At 37.6% G+C, this 19820-nt stretch overlaps 1 protein-coding gene across 5 annotated transcripts in view; it reads left to right on the forward strand.

Annotated features, from left to right (window-relative positions):
* The window catches only part of ZFAT (zinc finger and AT-hook domain containing), a 102138-nt gene that overhangs the window by 35466 nt on the left and 46852 nt on the right, over positions 1-19820 (forward strand). For all 5 annotated transcript variants that reach the window (XR_003923007.2, XM_030011716.1, XM_030011715.2 and 2 more), the window contains exons 4-7: positions 1999-2172; positions 12281-12431; positions 12706-14174; positions 15361-15593. Coding sequence is in view for 4 of the 5 variants with exons in the window: in XM_030011716.1 (XP_029867576.1) it covers positions 1999-2172; positions 12281-12431; positions 12706-14174; positions 15361-15593 (2027 nt within the window). In the remaining variant the exon portion in view is untranslated. The remainder of the gene's footprint in view (positions 1-1998; positions 2173-12280; positions 12432-12705; positions 14175-15360; positions 15594-19820) is intronic.

Below are 19820 nucleotides of genomic sequence, written 5' to 3' on the forward strand. Positions count from 1 at the left end.
AGCCCCATTGTCCCAGCATCAGAGCAGCCAGGTGATAATGTGCTCACCTGGACAACGGCTGAAATCTTTTTGAATATCCCAAGGCTCACTCAAGGATAGAGATCGGGTAATTACCTCTGGTTCTGCCTCTTCCTCCTGTTCTTGTGATGGCCCTGGTTCATCTTCATCCTTCGCTAAGCGAACTGATTTTTTTGTATATTTCTTCTTCTGTATGGGGGCAACTGGTACTGGTACAGGTTGGTTCTCTGGTTCAGCTGCAGTGCCTGCCACGTGGGCTGGAGTAACCGCAGTGCCTGTTGCCTTGTTGTTAGACGCAGAGGCGTCCCCTTCCCCTTGAGGTTACTGAACAGTGTTGAACAGGGCTCCATAGGCATGGGCCAGGCCCCAACACATTGCAGTAATTTGTGTCTCCCTGGAATTGTTGGGGTCACAGCATACTTTTTCCAAATGTTCTACTTTTCAGGATTCTGCACGTGTTCAACGGTGAAGTTCCAAAACACTGGAGGTGCCCACCATCCTAGGCATTTGCCCATACTCCCCCACACACCCTGCTACTCATAATTAGCCAGCCTTGGGGCAGATCTCTGGGTGATTTTCTTAAATAGTTGTTTAACCCTAAACAAGACCTGAACCACGTTCAGCAACATGCTAGTTCCTAGCAATAGGACCATACTGGTTTCAACATCCCAAGGGTATTCAGATTTTTCAGAATTCTCAGATGCTATTATAATTAGACTGGAGGAGAAGGGAAAGGGGAAGAAAGGTGTCTCGCCCATAGATTGGCTCTCCGAGGAGGAAAGATAAAGGGTGTAATTATTAGTAGTTTCCCACAGATGGCTCCCGAAGTGTAGAGGTGACAACAATGCTGAGTGCAAATACTGGATTAGCGCCACGACTGATAATTTTATCATACCATAAGCCAGTATTATGCAATACATCAAAGCGAAAACCTTAATCTACCTCGCACGGATGATAAGCAGCAGCACAGGCACTATATACAGCAAATGAGGTGATACATAACAGAACTCTAAAAATGAGTGCTACAACACTTAAGAGCTCATAAATCGACATCGTGACCAGTGACTATTAAACTAATATAATAAATGCTTGTAACAAATTCATTTTAACACGCTCTGGTCAGATCTGTTGTTATCTCAACCCTTCATGCCCCATGTTGGGCACCAAAATGGACTGTCGTGGTTTAACCCCAGTCAGTGACTAAGCACCACGCAGCCGCTCACTCACTTCCCACCCACCCAGTGGGATGGGGGAGAAAATCGGGAAAAGAAGTAAAACTCATGGGTTGAGATAAGAACGGTTTAATAGAACAGAAAGGAAGAAAATAATAATGATAATAATAACAATAATAAAATGACAAGAATAATAATAAAAGAATTGGAATATACAAAACAAGTGATGCACAATGCAATTGCTCACCACTCACTGACCAATGCCCAGTTAGTTCCCGAGCAGCCATCCCCCTAGGCCAACTCCCCCCAGTTTATATACTGGGCATGACATCACATGGTATGGAATACTCCTTCTGGCCAGTTTGGGTCAGCTGTCCTGGCTGTGTCCCCTCCCAGCTTCTTGTGCCCCTCCAGCCTTCTTGCTGGCTGGGCATGAGAAGCTGAAAAATCCTTGACTTTTAGTCTAAACGCTACTTAGCAACAACTGAAAACATCAGTGTATCAACATTCTTCTCATAGTGAATCCAAGACAAAACACTGTATCAGCTACTAGGAAGACAATTAACTCTATCCCAGCCGAAACCAGGACATCTGTTTTCTCTATTTGTAAGTATCACACTAGTTTTATTAAATAGGGAAGAAAACAGTTCCCCTTTAGGGACTCATGCAGCACGTCTTGTTTTGATAACATGTATTTCTTTCTACAGTAGCATTAATTTTCTCCTAATTCTTTCTTGTAGTGTTAGTGACTGTGTTACCTGCATTTCTTTTGTACATAGTTACATTCTTTTTGATGTTTGCTCTTTAGGTAATGATTCTGACGTTGACCTTGACAGGAAGGAAGATGAGCGAGAAAAAACTCCAAAGAGGCCCAGAGTTCAGAAAACAGAGAAAACTCCATCAACTAAGGAGGCTGAACAGGTTTCAGGAGCTAAAAATCCTATTATAAGTGTGGTTTTGACAGCCCATGAAGCTATTCCAGGTAATCAGGATCACCGATTATGTAATAAAATTCATTTTTGTCCATGGTAACACTGTATAAAATAGTTATTGGTCTAAGACTGAACTGCTTAGGATATTTATTATCTGAAAAATATTTAATACTATTTGGTTATCTTGATATAGAATCTCTGCATCTGGCAGCTACATGATTTTAGAACTACCATCCCATTTCTTCATAGGTATGACAAATGCTGGACCTGGGTGTAGTTATCTGCATTAACATCAGTTATGTTTAGTCTGTGAATAGTTTTAAAGAAGAAAGTGAAAAAAAGAGTGACCAAAGAACAGGAAAGTATTTTTCCCCTGTAATATCTTTACTACAGCTCTTGATTTGTGTGTATATTTATGATAAATGTAAATTTGTTTATGAAAACAAACAGCTTAATATATATATAACTTAATATTTCTGGATACAAATAGTTTGACAGAAAATATGTATATATATTTGAAAATCAAGTTCCTATATAATGATTAAAGGTTTCTTCATACATAAATTGCTATGGTGCCTTTTCATCAAAGCATTTTGGAATAATATCAAACTATTTATTTTAAAACTAGACTTGCATTTGCCTGTTTATATAAACCATTCACTCACCTGATTGACAGAATCCCTTTTTAATAGTTTTGTTCATTATTTTCAGCTTTGTAGCTTTATTGTTCTCCTTTTCATTATTGCTAACATTTCTGAATATTTGTTTTGCTTATAGCTCTCAGAACAACTAGAATGTATTTATTTATTTTATTGTTGTGGGTTGGAAGCTAGCTGGATTTTCTGTGTTGTTCTTTAATATCTTTTGATATTAAGATCTGTAATATGCTTGGACTTTGTTTGCTAAAATACATTTCTAATTGCAATGGTAGAGGAAGCTGGATGAACTCACCTACGAATATCCTGTGTGCTTAGCAGGGAAGTAAAAAACACCTTCACATTCATTGTTTGAGAAACATCACACAGGGTTTTGGACGTATACTGAGCTGTTAAAAATTTGGTCTTGCAATATTGTAAATACAGAGGAAGGTGGAAGAGGACTGGTGAGCACTGGAAGTATGGAAACCTGGTTCAGGGTGGTTTGAAGTCCGCGCTGCTTCATTTCACTAACCGCAGGCCCCTTTCTCTTGTGTGATGTAACCCTGGGCACTTTCCTACCTGTTGCTAAACACTCATTTTCTCACTGTGTCTCCCACCTCTTTTGCCTCTTTCCACGGCATGTAGCTTTTCCCCCATGCTGGTGCCCATTGCCCTCACTGCTGCCCGTGAATTTTCCCTCATGTCCTCTACTCCTTCATCTGGGTAAAGGGGAACATGGTTAAGGGGCTCATGGAGATGTTAGTAAATGGGTTCATATAGGTGTTAGTTTATGGATTTATACACACATGCTCCCTTCCTCAGGGTTTTGGGAAGAGCTGCAACTGGGGTCTCCTCTCTCCACGTGCTAAATTTTATGAACCTTGTAAGAATTTTTCTTTGAGATCTTTACATTTCCAGCAAGGACTAGAAGAATTTTCAAGAGGGGAAGGAAAGACATGGTAGACAGTGCAATCAAAGACCCATTTTCTTAGGAAACTAGCCTAAAGAGGTGAATGAAATAATAGTAAATACAGATAGTGAAGAAAATGTAGTAAGCATGTGAGGCAGGAAAATCTAGAGGAGGTTGGTGCCTTAATTACTACCTAGTACAATTTTTCTTCAGACAACAAAAAGTTTGGGTTTTCTTTAGACTATGTTTTTTGAGTGACTCAAAGTATTAAAACAACTTAAACTTTGGAGCTATTTGTGCATAGTACATGTTACATTCAAAAGGCTTTAATAAACTGAAGGAATTTACGGTCAGATGTGAACCTGCAGCTATTTTTGAAGGTCCTCTCATTTATTTGGTTGACAATTAGTAACCTTACTATGTTCAAGTTCCCAGGTAGTATATGTGTAATAAAAAAGTCATTGCTGTTAAGACAGTTATGAATTATGATCCTACTTTTCAGAATTTGGAAATTCTGGAAGATACTATATAGGTGGTTAACTCTTTGGAGATTCAAAAGAAAATATTTCATTTAATACAATTATGTTTTAATTTATTTTTCACTGCTTTTCCTTCCATTTTTTCATTAATTTCCATGATGTATCTATATTTTAATGTCACTAGCAATACTTAGGCTGTTTCCCTTTGTCATTATTACTTTAATGTCTGGAGTTTTTATAAAGATCTTTCATAGTCTTTTATTCCATTTTTCTGGAGATTTATCATGTGCTGAAGAGGTGAGTTATTGCTGTAGACTGCTGTTGAAGAATATAAATAGATAAAACATTTCTTCCTTCTCCCCTGCTTTCTGTGTGCTAGATCATCTGTAAAGTTAAGTTGAAAATAAAGTTTAAAAGTGCTTAAGCACTATCAAAACTTAGTCTCTGTAGCCACGTGTTATCTAGCTTTAAAGATACGTGCAAATATCCCTTTTTGTGTCCAGTGCAGTAAAATCCTGTTGAAGATGTCAGGTAAGCATTCCGTCAATTAGAAAAATAGAGAAGGCTTTAAGAATTAGTTGTATTTTATCCACAGTATAGAGAAAATATTCAGACTGTACGTCTCCTTAAATGAAAGATGCTTTTAGGAGTATTACATTAACAGTTTGCTGTAATTTTGCTATACACTATTTAGGTTTGGGACACTGCTTTTACATCATGTGTTCAGTAGATTATGACTAAATTGATCTCTTCAAAATCCCTTCAAACAAACAGATCAGTTAGTTCTTAACTTTGCAGAAATGACAGTTGGGTGACATTGATTTTTCCCCATGTTCCTTTTCTGTAATGTTTACTTGGGAGGCATATGAAAGATAATAGAATTACAGCTTTAGAAATTTGAAAGCTTGTGTTAACCCATAGAGTAAATACAGTTTGAATAAAAGTGGTAGATTTTTTTCTGTGTGGGTGTTGAAGTACCTTGACAGGCTTGAGAGATGGGCCCATGCAAACCTCCTGCAGTTCAACAAGGCCAAGTGCAAGGTCCTGCACGTGGGTCAGGGCAATCCCAAACACAGACACAGGCTGGGCCATGAGTGGATTGAGAGCAGCCCTGTGGAGAAGGACTTGGGGGTTACTGGTGGATGAAAAACTGAATATGAGCTGGCAATATGTGCTCACAGTCCAGAAAGCTGATTGCATCCTGGGCTGCATCAAAAACAGTGTGGCCAACGGGTCGAGGGAGGTGATTCTCCCCCTTTACTCCTGCGTCATGAGACTCCACCTGGAGTACTGCGTTCAGCTCTAGGGCTCCCAACATAAGAAGGACATGGACCTGTTGGAGTGAGTCCAGAGGAGGGCCACGATGATGATCAGAGAGCTGGAGCACCTCTCCTGTGAAGACAGGCTGAGAGAGTTGAGGTTGTTCGGCCTGGAGAAGAGAAGGCTCCGGGGAGACCTTCTAGCAGCCTTCCAGTACCTAAAGGGGGCCTACAAAAAAGCTGGAGAGGGACTTTTTACAAGGGCGTGTAGTGATAGAACAAGGGGTAATGGCTTTAAACTGAAAGCGGGCAGATTTAGACTAGATGTAAGAAAGAAGTTCTTTACTGTGGGGGTGGTGAGGCACTGGAACAGGTTTCCCAGAGAAGTTGTGGATGCCCCCTCCCTGGAAGTGTTCAAGGCCAGGCTGGATGGGGCTTTGAGCAACCTGGTCTAGTGGAAGGTGTCCCTGCCCGTGGCAGGGGGGTTGGAACTAGGTGATCTTTAAGGTCCCTTCCAACCCAAACCATTCTATGATTCTATGGCTGGAGGGACCTTGAAGAGAGAGAGTGCTGTGATCATGATCATGCGTACCTGGTATCAGATTAAACATACAGTTTTTCATAAGCATTGCAATTAGGAATGAGAGTGAATAATTACAGTTATATGCACATCTAAAAATACTTTGTTTTGAACAGCAGATACTTTTGTTCATAGTCTATTTTTACAAACAGGTGAGTAAACTCTGCCAAATATTCAATCTTCTGGTTTTTTAAGCTATTTTATTTCCTGTGTTTAAATTCTGTAATATTATTGAGGCTTCTAAAACCGATTTATTATTCATGCTCAATTAGTTTGATTCAGGAGAGATTATACTTTGAACATTTAAATTGTTGTTTTACATGAGTCCTGTAATATTTTAAAGACTCATCTTGTTACCAGGAGAGTGGTTTTATGTTCCTGTGAAGATGGTCAATGGTAGAATTCTTCGTTTTTTTTGCTAGAGCTCAAGATATACAAAAATAGCATAAAGTATTTAAATTGTTGATGCTATTTTTTTTTTATTTCTAAAGGGCTTGGACTTTTTTCTCCTACAAATTCTTAATATAACACTGTGCAGGCTTTTCTCTCCCCAATTTCCACTGAGGAACCTCTATCCATAAAAGGCCAGCTGTGTTCTCCTGCTACTATTCCCTGTGCTGTAATTTATGAACACTAGGTTTCTTCTCCCATAGAGGTTTTTGGGAAGGGGGGAAGAAGAGGAATAATGTAATTTTGCTTACTATTTTGCAACTGACTTAGTTTAACTGATGACAGTCTTTTCCGTTAAACTGATAACAGTCTTTTCTGTTTAAGATGACTTCTTTTTTGTGGCTCATGGAACGATGGTTGTGGGTTTATGACACGTCTGAATGGACTTAATATCAGACTGTTGCCAAGGGAGCTTTCCTGCTTGTCTCTTATTTCCCAGATCACTTCCCCTTTCTTGCACCAGCACTAGTGCTTGTGTCAGCCTGTGGTAAACTGATTCAGAAAACTGGTAAAATAAATACACATATATGTGCACATGCACATGCACATACACATGCACACATACACACATATTTTCTCTGTCAGAGAATTTTTTTTCTACCAGTTTTGCTTACTGAGATCTCTCATGTTGGGGCCACACAAGTTTCAAAAGTGGGAAGAAGGAAAGTGGTGACAAAATGAGTCTCTCAGAGGAAAGGAGGAGGATTGCGACTACCCCTTTTTAAAGTAGCTGGGTCAGTAAGTATAGACTGCTGTCACAGGGGCAGTGCTGTCCTCCTGCCCCAGCCCTGGCCACACATTCCTGTCCTTTGGATCATTGTGCCTGTTTATGCAGTTGTGTGGTAAAACACACCAGAAAACTAATTATGTATTTGCAGAGGAGAGACATGGTGTAAATTTTAGCCAGATCCCTTCTCTGAGCCTCTTCATCGTTGTGTAAATTCCTGTGCTGGCACTTTAAGTTGTCACAAACATGTAGTTGAGTGGAGGGCAAGAGAAAAGAAGCTAACCGAATGTTGATTTAATGTAAATGTGAAGTTAAGCAAGGTTAGGAAAATTAAAGCTTTCCCTTCTGAATGTGAGCAGGCATCTGTATTACCATGGGGTTACAGATTGATTTAGCTCAGCCATTCTAATGTCCAGCTCTATTGAACGGGATAGTAACCTTCATCCTACTATACACAGGTCTGTGTTTCTATTTCTTTGTCTGAGTTAAAATGTGTTTAATCTCATGGTAGGCTAACCTGTAAAAATATTAAAAGGTTCTTTTGCTTTTTTTAAGCTTTATTTCAGGAGTGAAGGTTAGGTTTGCATGGAGAACATTTGGAGTTTTGGGTAGGGTTAGTTTCTGTTGGTTTCATTTTCAGAACTGTCTTACCAGGGGTCATACGCATTTGTAGCCTGTTCTATAGGATGTTGTAGAAGCTGAAAAAATACATTACTTCAGAAAGAGATTGTAAGAAACAAATATTTACTTCATACCCTTAGCAAATTATTTTACCTGTACAGACCAAGGTACCTCCGTTATGAAGGCTTTTTTAAACTTAAAATGAAAAAAATAATCCGTAGCTTAAAGATTCATCTAGTTGGATCAGTTGTCTCTAAGGCAGCTTGCAGCATCTCTATAGGAAGGCAATAAGAAACTTATTATGTAAAGCCTCCCAGATTTTGACAGCCATTGAGTGGTGGTTGCACATGGATCATCATATTTAATACCTATATGTTAATTTGTCTAAATCCCACCTGGAATACATTTATATTTTCAGTCTCTCTAACATTGTGGAGTAATTGTTCCATAATTTAATTACAGGGTGAAAGTGTACATTGTTTTGTTTTGTTTTAAGCCTGCTGACCGCTTATTTCTTTGAACTGCTCTTTGTTCATGGTTTATGAGAAAGAAAATAATTATTCACACTTTTTTCACAGTATTGCTAATTTTAGAGGTCTTTCTGATATTCCTCTTTCATTTATCTCTCTTCCAAGCTGAAGGTCTCTGAGATACGTATCCTTTTCCAAACAAAATACTTCTGGTTTTGTCTTTGTTACTGTTCTCTAGTTCTTCTATATCCTTTTTGTTGTCCATACTTGAAGTTGTAGGTGGTTCACAGAAAGTTGGATTTTAGTAGGAATTTGGTTGATGATGTCTCCTGTTTTATTTCTGATCCATTCCTAGTAATTCCTTCCATTGTGATTACCTTTTAGACTGTTGATAAGTAACAGAGAGTTCTATAGTGAAGGGCAAGATACTTTTCTAAGGGGCAGACTGTAAGAGATTAGAAGCCATCACTGAGTTTGAGCCAGAGATAAGGCACACTGGGTAATGCTTATCTGTAGAAGTTGCTGTCAGAATGTCATGAGGAACTCAAATCTTACTAGTCTTTAAGGAGATTTACTTAGAACAGATGATATTGACTGAAAAGAGGAAAGTAAAAGACATAAGTAAAGTTTAGTAAAGTAAAGTCAATTCTGTGTTTAAAATAGAGATATAATAGTGCTGGAGGAAGGGTTATTTTGAAAGAAATTATCAGTACAGTTAACCTCTTTTTTTCCCCCTGGTATTTGTATACTCTGACTTCTTGAAATGATTGTCCAGGGAAACAGTTAGGAAAACTTTTATCTTCCTTATTGGCATATGATATTTTAAATGGAAAACCAGACCTTGTATCTGTTTGCCTTGTTCTTACACTTTTCTCTAGCCTGTGGCTGCTTTTACAGACATGAATATTGAGGGCATTCTCTTGGGTTGTGGGACATGTGGGTTCACTACCTACTATGCTGGGTAGAGCCTAGAAACCAAGTTTCTCACTTTCTGGGCATATGCTTTCATCATTAGTTTATGATATAGCAGTGATTGCTGTGGCTACTGGTCCATTAGTAGCCATACTTAGGCAGCATCCCAAGTGGATGGAGGCATCTAATGTTTCTTGATGCTTCTGTGTCTTTTAAGAGTAGGAAATAACTACCTAACATGAGGGGATGTTATTGCCTACTGTGAGCAAGTACTCTATCAGTATGTTCAAAGAATTGGATGTCCTTCTTTAGGTTTTTAGAGGCATTTGCCTCTCTATTAACTGCATGAGGAATGCAGGCTGTACTGCTAGGATGACCTGTCCATTCCAAGTATGGAATTCTGTCCACTCCCAAGTACGGAAAATACTGGTGAGTTAGTACTTATCTAGTCCACCTAATTTAGGTGATTAAAATTTTATACTGATAACACAGAAGTCTATTAAACAGTTCAACAGTCTTTTCAGGAAATGCTTAAACATCCTGAAAGGCAGAAGGGCACAGAGGAAGTTCAGTGCAGAGCATTTAATGAGGATCTTTGTCTCAGGAAATGGGAGGCCTGAAAGAGGTAGCCATGCATGTAAAGCAGTTCAAGATCTATTTTAACTGGGTCATTCTAAATAAAGGGGAACTTGCTTCTATTTTTAAAATACCGAACCATGGGAACACTGGTCTGGTGTCTAATGTCTGTTTTATCATCTTTATACTGAACCCACTGATTGAACCGTGTCTCCTGTACTGTAATGACAAGCTCCCGTCTCACTGGGCTACTACAGTGCAATTTGGGAGATGCAGTCCTGCTGGACAACCTGGCATTTGTGGGAGAGAGAGTGACAGGAAGAATAGAAGTTATAATGGTCTGGTAACATTAAGGTTGCAAACTTCGAAGATCAGTTCTGTTCAACTGGCAGAATTTTTAGAACTGAAAGCGTTATTAAAAAACAGTAGTCAAAAAAACCCCATTTTGAGATCCAGCCAGTTCAGTGAGCGACAGAGCTATTACAGTCTGTTTAGTTAGAGTTGGCTGATGTCCCATCTGATACAAAAAACTTCAATAGCCTTACACACTCCCAAATGGCCTCTTCTCAAAATATCTCCATTTCCCACTTTAAATCACTCTGAAGGACCCACAGGATCTCCATCTTTCTCCCTTGTCTTGCCTATAGCACTGCTTTCCTCAACTTAATGTTCCTAAGTCTTTCACACATGTTGTTGGGTAACCCCCAGTTATTACTGATTTTTCCCCGTATACTCTACCTCTTTTTTCCTGATGCTTTTGCTAGTCTGCAGACTGAAAGTTTTTTTAGGGAAACTAAATTTAATAATTTGCCAACCAGCTAGTTCTCTTTGGACTGTGTACTCCTTGTTGGTGTTTTAGTTTTGTTGTTCTTATAATTATTGTTTCAGAGACTTTATGTTAATACTGCATATATTTTGTAAATAATATCTTCAGGAACATGCTTTTTGAGTGGAATAAGAATTAATTTCATCATAGTTAATGGACCAGCTCATGCATCACTCTTTGAACTTTCTTCTTTCTATTCAGGTGTTTCATTTTATATGGATATATGTGAATAACACTGAGAATCTGTTAAAAATAGGTTGAGTATGTTGACTCTGTCGTTTGCTTTCTAGGCTCTCATGTCTCAAATTTCATCGATTCTTGTTGTAAATTCTTTCCTCTGTCACAAAGGTGTATTGTACTTCTTTTTCCCCTCAGCTTCTAATAAGGTGAATTGAAATGAGATCAGATAATAATGTAATATCCAAGAAAAACAAAATAAAGGGAAACTTAAAAAATTTCAGTTTTACCTGAAGTTGTTAACTTCACTATTTAATTCAAAGATATTTTCATGTGCAACCTCTCTTGCTTCCTTGTCCCCAGTATATGATAGAAAAATCTTTAATTAAAAGTCCTATAATATTTTTTTTCCTAGGATGGATGGGTGCCCATCTATTACTACATCTTCAGTGTCTTGTTTTCTTTTTGTTATTTGGTATATGGTCCTTCATTTACTATTCATTTTTCATTATCAGACCGAAAGCAAAATTTATTTTTTTCAAAGATTTTTCGATAGTACTTGTTAGTAGCATATGAAGAATTCACAAATATATATATGATTGTAATATGTGAATAAATACATAAATATACAAATATATATAGTTTCAACTTTTGGAGATAATAGCATTCCCATTGAACACGTGGGTAGATGAGTTACAGACAAATGTAGTTAAAAAGGAGGGGATCAATCAATAATGTGTGCTTGGTTTGATATACTTCAGGTTTTGGTTTTGGGAGGGGGTCAGTGTAAGTTAATATTTATATGGATTTTCACTACTTTCAATGCTAACTATGGATGGCTGACATATTTTTCTGCCACTGTTCAGAAAATAAAGAACACCCAGCTGAAGAATCTCAACTCAATCACTTCTCAAAATATGCTTATTTTTGTTTCAACTAACTGAGGGACAGAATCTGATCTTACTGTGTTTGGTAGAGCCCCTTTACTCCTGCTTATAATGGAGACTGAGAAGTGCACATGGAACATATTCTTTTATTCTGAGGGGATGGCAGTATGGCCCAAAATATAAGCAGTAAAAGATCTGTTTAAGGAAAGATGTGCAGACTTTTAACTATAGACTAAACAGTGTCTTTTCTCTGGCCTTATTTGTGGAACTAATTAAACAGCTTGGCTGAAGTTTTCAAAGGATGTAATATGAGGCAGAAACAGAAAAATAAAAATTTGATTTTGAAAAGTTAGTTTTTTAAAGGTGGAAGTATTTGGATGTAGGATGTCATAATAGCAGGCATCAAGCACCATGAATAACCCTCAGAACCAGCAGTCCTGGCATGTTATTTAAGCAGATCTGTGGTGTAAGTACTGATGTCTTCTAGAAGTGTATCCATCATTTTATGTGCATGAATTTAACAACAGAAACTAAAATAGTTGAACTAATGATTACAGATTTTAATGTTTCGTTTACACTTGTATATTATAGACAACACACATTTTAATATGACATTTTTAATGAGCATTTTTTTTCTTGCTTTTAGGAGCCACAAAAATTGTTCCTGTTGAGGCTGCTCCCCAAGAAAGTGAACCAGCAACTCCAGAGGCAACAGTTCAAGACCCATCACAACGAAGAGGATATCAAGAATATGCCATTCAGCAAACCCCATATGAACAGGCAATGAAATCTAGCAGGTAATTTTGAAGTACTTATATTTGTGTTCATGCAAAATATGAAACGCTTCCCTATCTGTTTTCATGGAACTGAAGTATTTTCTGAACCTTTTAAGTAAAGGAACAGCTGAAAATAATCTGTGCAGAAGTTGAAGAATTTTAAAAGCTTGTGGAGAATACCTTTTTAAAATAAATTAAACACTTCTGTCCATTATGAATATCTAGGGAAATTTTGACATATTATTTCACCAAGTTTCAATATTGTAAATATAACTGGTTTGGGTCTTTTTTTTAGGTTGGGTCCAACTCAACTGAAGATTTTTACATGTGAATACTGTAACAAGGTGTTCAAATTTAAACACTCCCTCCAAGCACATTTGAGGATTCATACAAATGAAAAACCTTACAAGTGTTCATACTGCAGTTATGCCAGTGCAATCAAAGCCAACCTTAATGTTCACATGCGGAAACATACAGGGGAGAAGTTTAGCTGTGATTATTGTACGTTCACTTGTCTCAGCAAAGGCCATCTCAAAGTCCATATTGAAAGAGTTCATAAGAAAATTAAGCAGCATTGTCGCTTCTGCAAAAAGAAATACTCAGATGTTAAAAATTTGATCAAGCATATCAAGGAGACACATGACCTTCAAGATAAAAAGGTGAAGGATGTTTTTGATGAGCTTCGGTTGATGACACGAGAGGGCAAAAGACAACTTCTTTATGACTGCCATATTTGTGAACGGAAATTCAAAAATGAACTTGATCGAGACCGTCACATGCTTGTTCATGGTGATGAAAGACCCTTTGCTTGTGAGCTCTGTGGTCATGGAGCCACTAAATACCAGGCCCTTGAGCTTCATGTTCGAAAACACCCATTTGTATATGTGTGTTCTGTTTGCCTGAAGAAATTTGTCAGTTCTGTAAGACTCCGTGCTCACATCAAAGATGTGCACGCAGATTTGCAGGAGACTTCTGTTTTTAACAGTTCTATCAATCAAAGTTTCTGCCTGCTGGAACCAGGAGGTGATATCCAGCCAGAAGCCCTTGGTGAACAGCTAGCACAAAGTGCAGATGAATTGACTATGATGAGTACTGATGATATTAACACACCACAACCATCTGCTTGTAAAGGTGAATCAACAGCTGCAGACGTAAACCATAATGGTCAACATAATGGTGACTTAAAAATTGATACAGTCCCTTCCTTAGAATTTGAAAATCCTCTGGTGGAGAATGTAGCAGAGACGCTGTGTCAGGCAACAGACATAGCAGTCCCAAATATTCAATCCTGTGTAGCATCAGATTGCTTTCTGCTGAAAAATGGTACTTCTGGTCCTGATGGACTAAAAGTTTCTCCTGCAAATGAAGAGGAAGTTAATCACTGCAGTTCTGTAAATGAGCAGGGTGAAGAAATTCAGCTTTTGCTGTCTGAAGACAAAAGTTTAAATCTGAGTCAGAACAATGCAATGACTGAGAACCTTTCAGTCTCTGAAGAGAGAAATCAAGCTGTTCCTTCTAGTGAATCAGAAACAAGCAATCTGCCAATTCAAAATTCAGCAGAAACCACAAACCCTTTGCCAGCACCAGAAGCTACAGCAGCCATCAGTCCACAGGCAGCCTCTTCTAATGCAGTTACATCAGACAGTGGGAGTGGAGCTGTTGCCTTTATGCAGATCTTGGATAGCTTGCAGAAGAGACAAATGAACACAGAGTTGTGTGAGAGGATAAGGAAGGTTTATGGAGATTTAGAATGTGAATATTGTGGTAAGGAGCAGTAGAATTATGTTTGGTTGTTTTTTTTAAATGTTATGTAATGGGCCATCTTTTTCCTGCTCCTCTGGTTTATAGTGTTTGATATATTTGTGTGTCTTTGTAGCAGTATTAATTTTGTAGTTCAGTATGGATTCTGGGGTCCAGCGAGATTTACTTTTTGCTGTATAAGTAGTGTGAAATGACTCAAAGCTCCCTAAAAAAACCCCAGTGGAATATAGCAAAGCAATGCTTTGCTAGGCTCAATTTTCTGTTGATGTGAAATTGGATAGAATTAGATTATTTCTGTCCACATGCCTCTCCCCACCTTATAACTTTCACTGGGGCCAAGCACAGCAGATTTAGGCGTGTGATCAGCATTGATCAGTCCATGCTTTAATGCTTAAGCTTCATTATCAGCTTAGTATAAAATTCAGAATCTTTTTCATATAGTATGGGAGGATGTATGATAATATACATTCTGTACAATAGATACATATATACTGGGATATTTTTGTGACTTGTTTTGAACAAGTTTTTTTGAGATGAAAATTTTCATGACATAGTATCGGATCAAGGCTATTCTGATTGTAATTGGTTTTTTGAATTTATGAAAGTGGGAATAATACACCATTCCCATTAATTCTAACTGAAAAATTTTTGGTTTACGTAACTGGAAAGGAAACAATTTGGGATTTATCTTGTAGTCTTCATTCTTCAGAAGGGAAAGGAATCAAGATTTGAAAAAAAAAATTTTGAAACACCATAACATTGTACATTAGGTGAATTGCTATGCACTTTTTGGTGCCATTATGTCAGAAAGGCTTTTAGGAAGGAGTAACACAAAAGGAAGTAACAAAAAAGATTTTTACAATCTCTTTTACTATACAGTTGTATTCAGGTTCTTTGTATAGGAGAACAGATTTAAAGGACTTTCTCATTAGGAAAAAAGTCACTGATATGTATTAAAGTTGCCCTTGTTAGGCCGTTTCAGGACATATGACATAATCTTTTTAGACAAAAGTGTTTTTTATAAACATACTTTCAGACGTGAAGGGTCTTTAGGACAAGTCTTCATTAAAGACAAATGGGACGGGGTTCAAACAGTGTGTTTTGCCCTGAAAGAAAATTGGGTATGTATTGGAATTTTCACTAACAATTGTTTAGAAATTACTTTCTTCATGTCTAATTTTATTTTCAGGCAAGTTGTTTTGGTACCAAGTGCATTATGACATGCATGTTCGTACACATACTCGAGAACATTTATATTACTGCTCCCAGTGCAATTATTCTTCCATCACCAAAAACTGCCTTAAGCGTCACGTCATTCAGAAACACAGTAATATTTTGCTGAAATGTCCTACAGAACATTGCGACTACTCTACTCCAGATAAATACAAGCTCCAGGCACATCTTAAAGTTCACACAGAACTGGTAAGTAACAAAACGGTATGTTTGTCTAAATTCAGTGTCATCATCATAGCATTTGGAATCGTGTGGCAATATTTGAAGACATAGGTAAGAGTTCTTACCTGAGCGCTGTCTGCATACTTCGGTGCAGGGAATACATGAGTTACAGCAACTAGATATTTGGTCCCTCCTGTAGTAGTTTCCAATAGAGTATGTCTGTATCCATTTTTTCCCTTTGGTTTTCCCAGTATTCTCAGATTCTTTGGGTTTTGAGAGAGTAAAATGAGGTCTGGTATTGTTGTTACTTTACTTCATTCCATGGACCTTAATTCCCTTCCTTCATAAATAGATGACTGTGGTAAAATGAAAATATGTTCCTCTCTTAATTACTGTAGACAGAAGAAGTTTAAGTCATTGGAAATAACGTTTTTTTTTTCCCAATAGATCCAACTAGTTGCAGCCAATCTCTTTGAACATCTATCATTTTCTGTTGTGGTTACAAAAATGAAGAGATCACGTTTTAAAAGCTCCTATCTTAGTAAGCCTTCCAGCTCTGAATCCCATTGTGTTAAAAACAGGTCTGGTCTACTTCTTCAACGTGCCCTGTTACGTGTTTTCTTTGAGACTACACAAGGCACTGCATGCCTGACTGGAAGCCCTCTTTGTGCAAGACACTGCTTTGTGATCTTGCTCTGATCCAACATTATGACATGAATAATCTTTTGAGGAAAAATGCTTTCTACATCAACCCTGCTTATATTTGTTTCAAAAGTATGTTTTTAAAAATATGGTATTCAGAATAACAAATATTTTAAAACTAAGGAATGAGATTTTTATTCTTCATTGTTGATTAAGATGATTTTTTAAAAGTGAAATTATTTACGTGTTTTTCTTGGAAGATTAAGAAAAAACAATTATTTTCTTTACATCAGTGTTGCCTAGCTTTTTCTTGCTGTTGTGTTATTGTTTTGCATGAATGGCCCAAATAGGTTAAGCTATTGTCAGGAAAGGTCTGTGTACCATGGATTTCTTTTCCTACCACATGGCAGGATCCTTTCTGCCTGCAAGGTATAATTGTTCTGGGACATTCTAGACTTGTATATACCCAGAGAGGTTACAACGTGCAAATACTCACACAGTGTATGAACACAGGTAAGTTCCTTCCCATTCCAAATTGACCTCTAGAAAAGGGTGTTTGGCAAGTGCCTGTTTTCCCAGCATAATGAATTTAGTCCACTTTGACTAGAGGCTTTCTTGAAGGCCACCTGGAGTGCTTAGGTGGAAGATACTACCTTATACGATTTTATGTGAAGGTACTGGTATTGAATAAAGTACAGTTTAGGATTTCATAAAATGTTTGACAAGCATGCTATTTGTAATTAAACTTTCTTGACTGATAATGCCAGAAAATTGGCATGAACTACATCCTTGCAATTTGGGTTTTTAATACTTTATGCAGTAAAATACTTCCAAAAGGCGAGTTACCCTTCTCCTGAATTTATTTTTATTCTAATTCCAGCAGAGGAGAAAATACCAGTTGCTTAATGGCAACACTCACTCTTCTGTCTTTTAAGAAGGAGGAAATATTCACACAGATGGGCCTTTCTTCATTCTTTACATAAGATTATGGTTTTCGCTGGCATTGTCATGTAAATAAATATTATGCACCCTTGATAGAATGCACCACATGACAAATTCCTCCTAATCACATGAGAAAGCAACATCACAACTCACTTAAAGTACTGTGATAAATATTGTTACACTTCCTTTTACTAGTGAAATGTGATGCTTGAATTAAGGATTCATGTTAATTTTTCCCCAGATGTGGACAATTTCTGTGTAGCTACTTAAAAAAGCTGTTAACATACAGCGCCTAGTGGTTTCAGGTTGTCTTCTGCAGTCAGCAGGTAGGCTTTTGGTCAATATTTCCAACAGCTGAAGTTACTTTAAAGGTGTTTGTAACAGAACAGAACACTTCACCTCCTGTTCTTGTTAAGTACTAGTCTTTTGTCACTGCAGGACAGCTTTAAAAACCAAAAAAAGCAGGTGACACAAAAGGGAACATTTTTTCCCCCTTTTGTCCTCTAGTTCTGTAGATACTTTAAACAGAATCTGAATTTGTTATGAAATGTGCAGAAAGCTCACATAATAGACATTATTTTAGGCTGCTTTTGAATTTATGTTTATGATGTCCATCTGATAGCAAAAATCTGTGTAAATGATGTCTGAGACTACTTAAGAAAAAAGAGCCTAAAATTAGATATCCTGTATCCTTACGTAAGTACCTGTTTTTCAAGTGTGATGAGTGTCCGACAGCTCCCACCAGGAGGATCATTTTCATGATACTAAATAGAACCGAGAAAATGCATTTCATAATTAAAAACAGTGTGACAGTGAGATCTTTCAGGAGTATGCTTACTGTCAAATATATTTGAGTATTTAAATGGGTTGAAAAATTCATGTATTAGAATTTACTCAGTAACTTAACTTGGCAGCTCTCATATTGGCCTTTGTGCCCACTGCTTGGTATAGTTACTTAATGCATACCTCACTGAACAGGACCACGCATTCCAAAATATAGTACTTCAACAAACTATGTGCTGTTAAATGTGGAAAGCTACTTTAATTTTAATTTTAGTTTGCAAAATCAATTCTTAATAAATATTAAAATTAAAGCTTCCCTGGAGATAGAAGATACCAAAATCTCAGTTTGGTTCCTTGTATGAATGCATATCTTACGTTACCTTGTTGCTGGCTGCTTTTCAACTGGATCCCTGTATTTGGTGAACAGGATAAATGATGGTGTATTAAAAAGCAGCTTACTGTTCATCCTTGGCACTCAGTGTATAGCCACCCATCTTATTCTCTATGCACCGTCCAAGTCTTGCACTGAATTTGGGATTGTTTATTCCCTGGAGGATGATGATGGAGAATGTGTATGTGTTGCCTCTTGCCTCTGTATTTGCTACAAATTGTTGTTACAGGGAAGATTTTTACTTTTGTAGTCTGGGAATTGAGGCTCAGCTTGATTCAAACGAAAAATTTTGCATATATTCTCTGATTTTCAGTACCCGTCTTTTACCTCTAAGGCTTGTGTAGTAGTTTTTGACAATTCTTGGCATTTATGGAGCTCTTCAGAAGTTCAAACCATGACACATGTGAATCACTTCAATGTCATAGTACCTAAGAAAGGGATGGGCAGTTTATAATGATTTTAAAATAATTTACAGTTATGAATGAGCTAGTGGTAGCATTAGGGACCAGTTGTGGAACTAAACAGTGCTCATGTAGGTACTAAAGTTCATTTACAACCTCCAGTGGGTTTTACAATACTCAGTATGCTGAGCAGATGAACATCATGGAGAGGTTTGTCTCTGAAATTGTTTTGAATCTATGTATGTAATTCATACTGCAAGATAAGCACCTTTATAAAACTGGAGTTCAGACCCAGAACCACCATTTGCTCTTACGGGCCTACATCTGCTTTCATGTACATTTTGGGATGTAAATTATTCTTGTCTTTGGAAGGATGCTTAGAAATTTCATTATGCTGCTGACCTTTCATGTAATAGTGTAGTTAGACCTGTCGGTAGGAAGTGAGATACTTGAGCTCTGATTGCTTATTTCCCCTTCCTGAGGAGTGTTCATTTTCAGACCATCACTGGTCTGGCTGTGATACCTTTGCCTCTGGAGCAGTGCCACTATGTAGTCAAGAATGCAAGGTGCTGGAAACGGACAGAATTAACAAAAAAAATCTATCATCTAATGATTGGGCACTCAGTTGGAAAATGGCTTTTGTTCTTGGTCCTTGCTTCCATAATAAATGTCAGCTAGCCATTCATTTTTACTGGTGGTTATTTCACAAAAAAAATGCTTAAGCAGTACTGTGTGCAGGTGCTTGTCATTTTGTGAGCTGTGATTTCTACTGGTTGCCAGACTTCATAAAAGTCTGTCTAACCATTTGCAAATTTTTCTGTAGCCTCCTTCACACGTGTGCATAGCCACCTCCTGGGTACATCAGATCCTTTTAGCTAATTTGCATTTTAATAGGACATCAGCTTAATTTGGGAGTCTTTTCATGAAAATTTTGATTTGAATATCATGACAACTGTGGTGAAGATTTCTGGATGTCTTCACTCCTTGAAAGTGTAACTCAGGGGCCTAATTCTGTTCCCATAGGTGTTAGAAATTAAATTTCTGTTGATATGAGTAGATGCAGGAGCGGACTTTGGCTTTCTATTCCTCTATGAA

Source organism: Aquila chrysaetos, chromosome 4 (genome assembly GCF_900496995.4).
Source record: "Aquila chrysaetos chrysaetos chromosome 4, bAquChr1.4, whole genome shotgun sequence".
NCBI lineage: Eukaryota > Metazoa > Chordata > Aves > Accipitriformes > Accipitridae > Aquila > Aquila chrysaetos.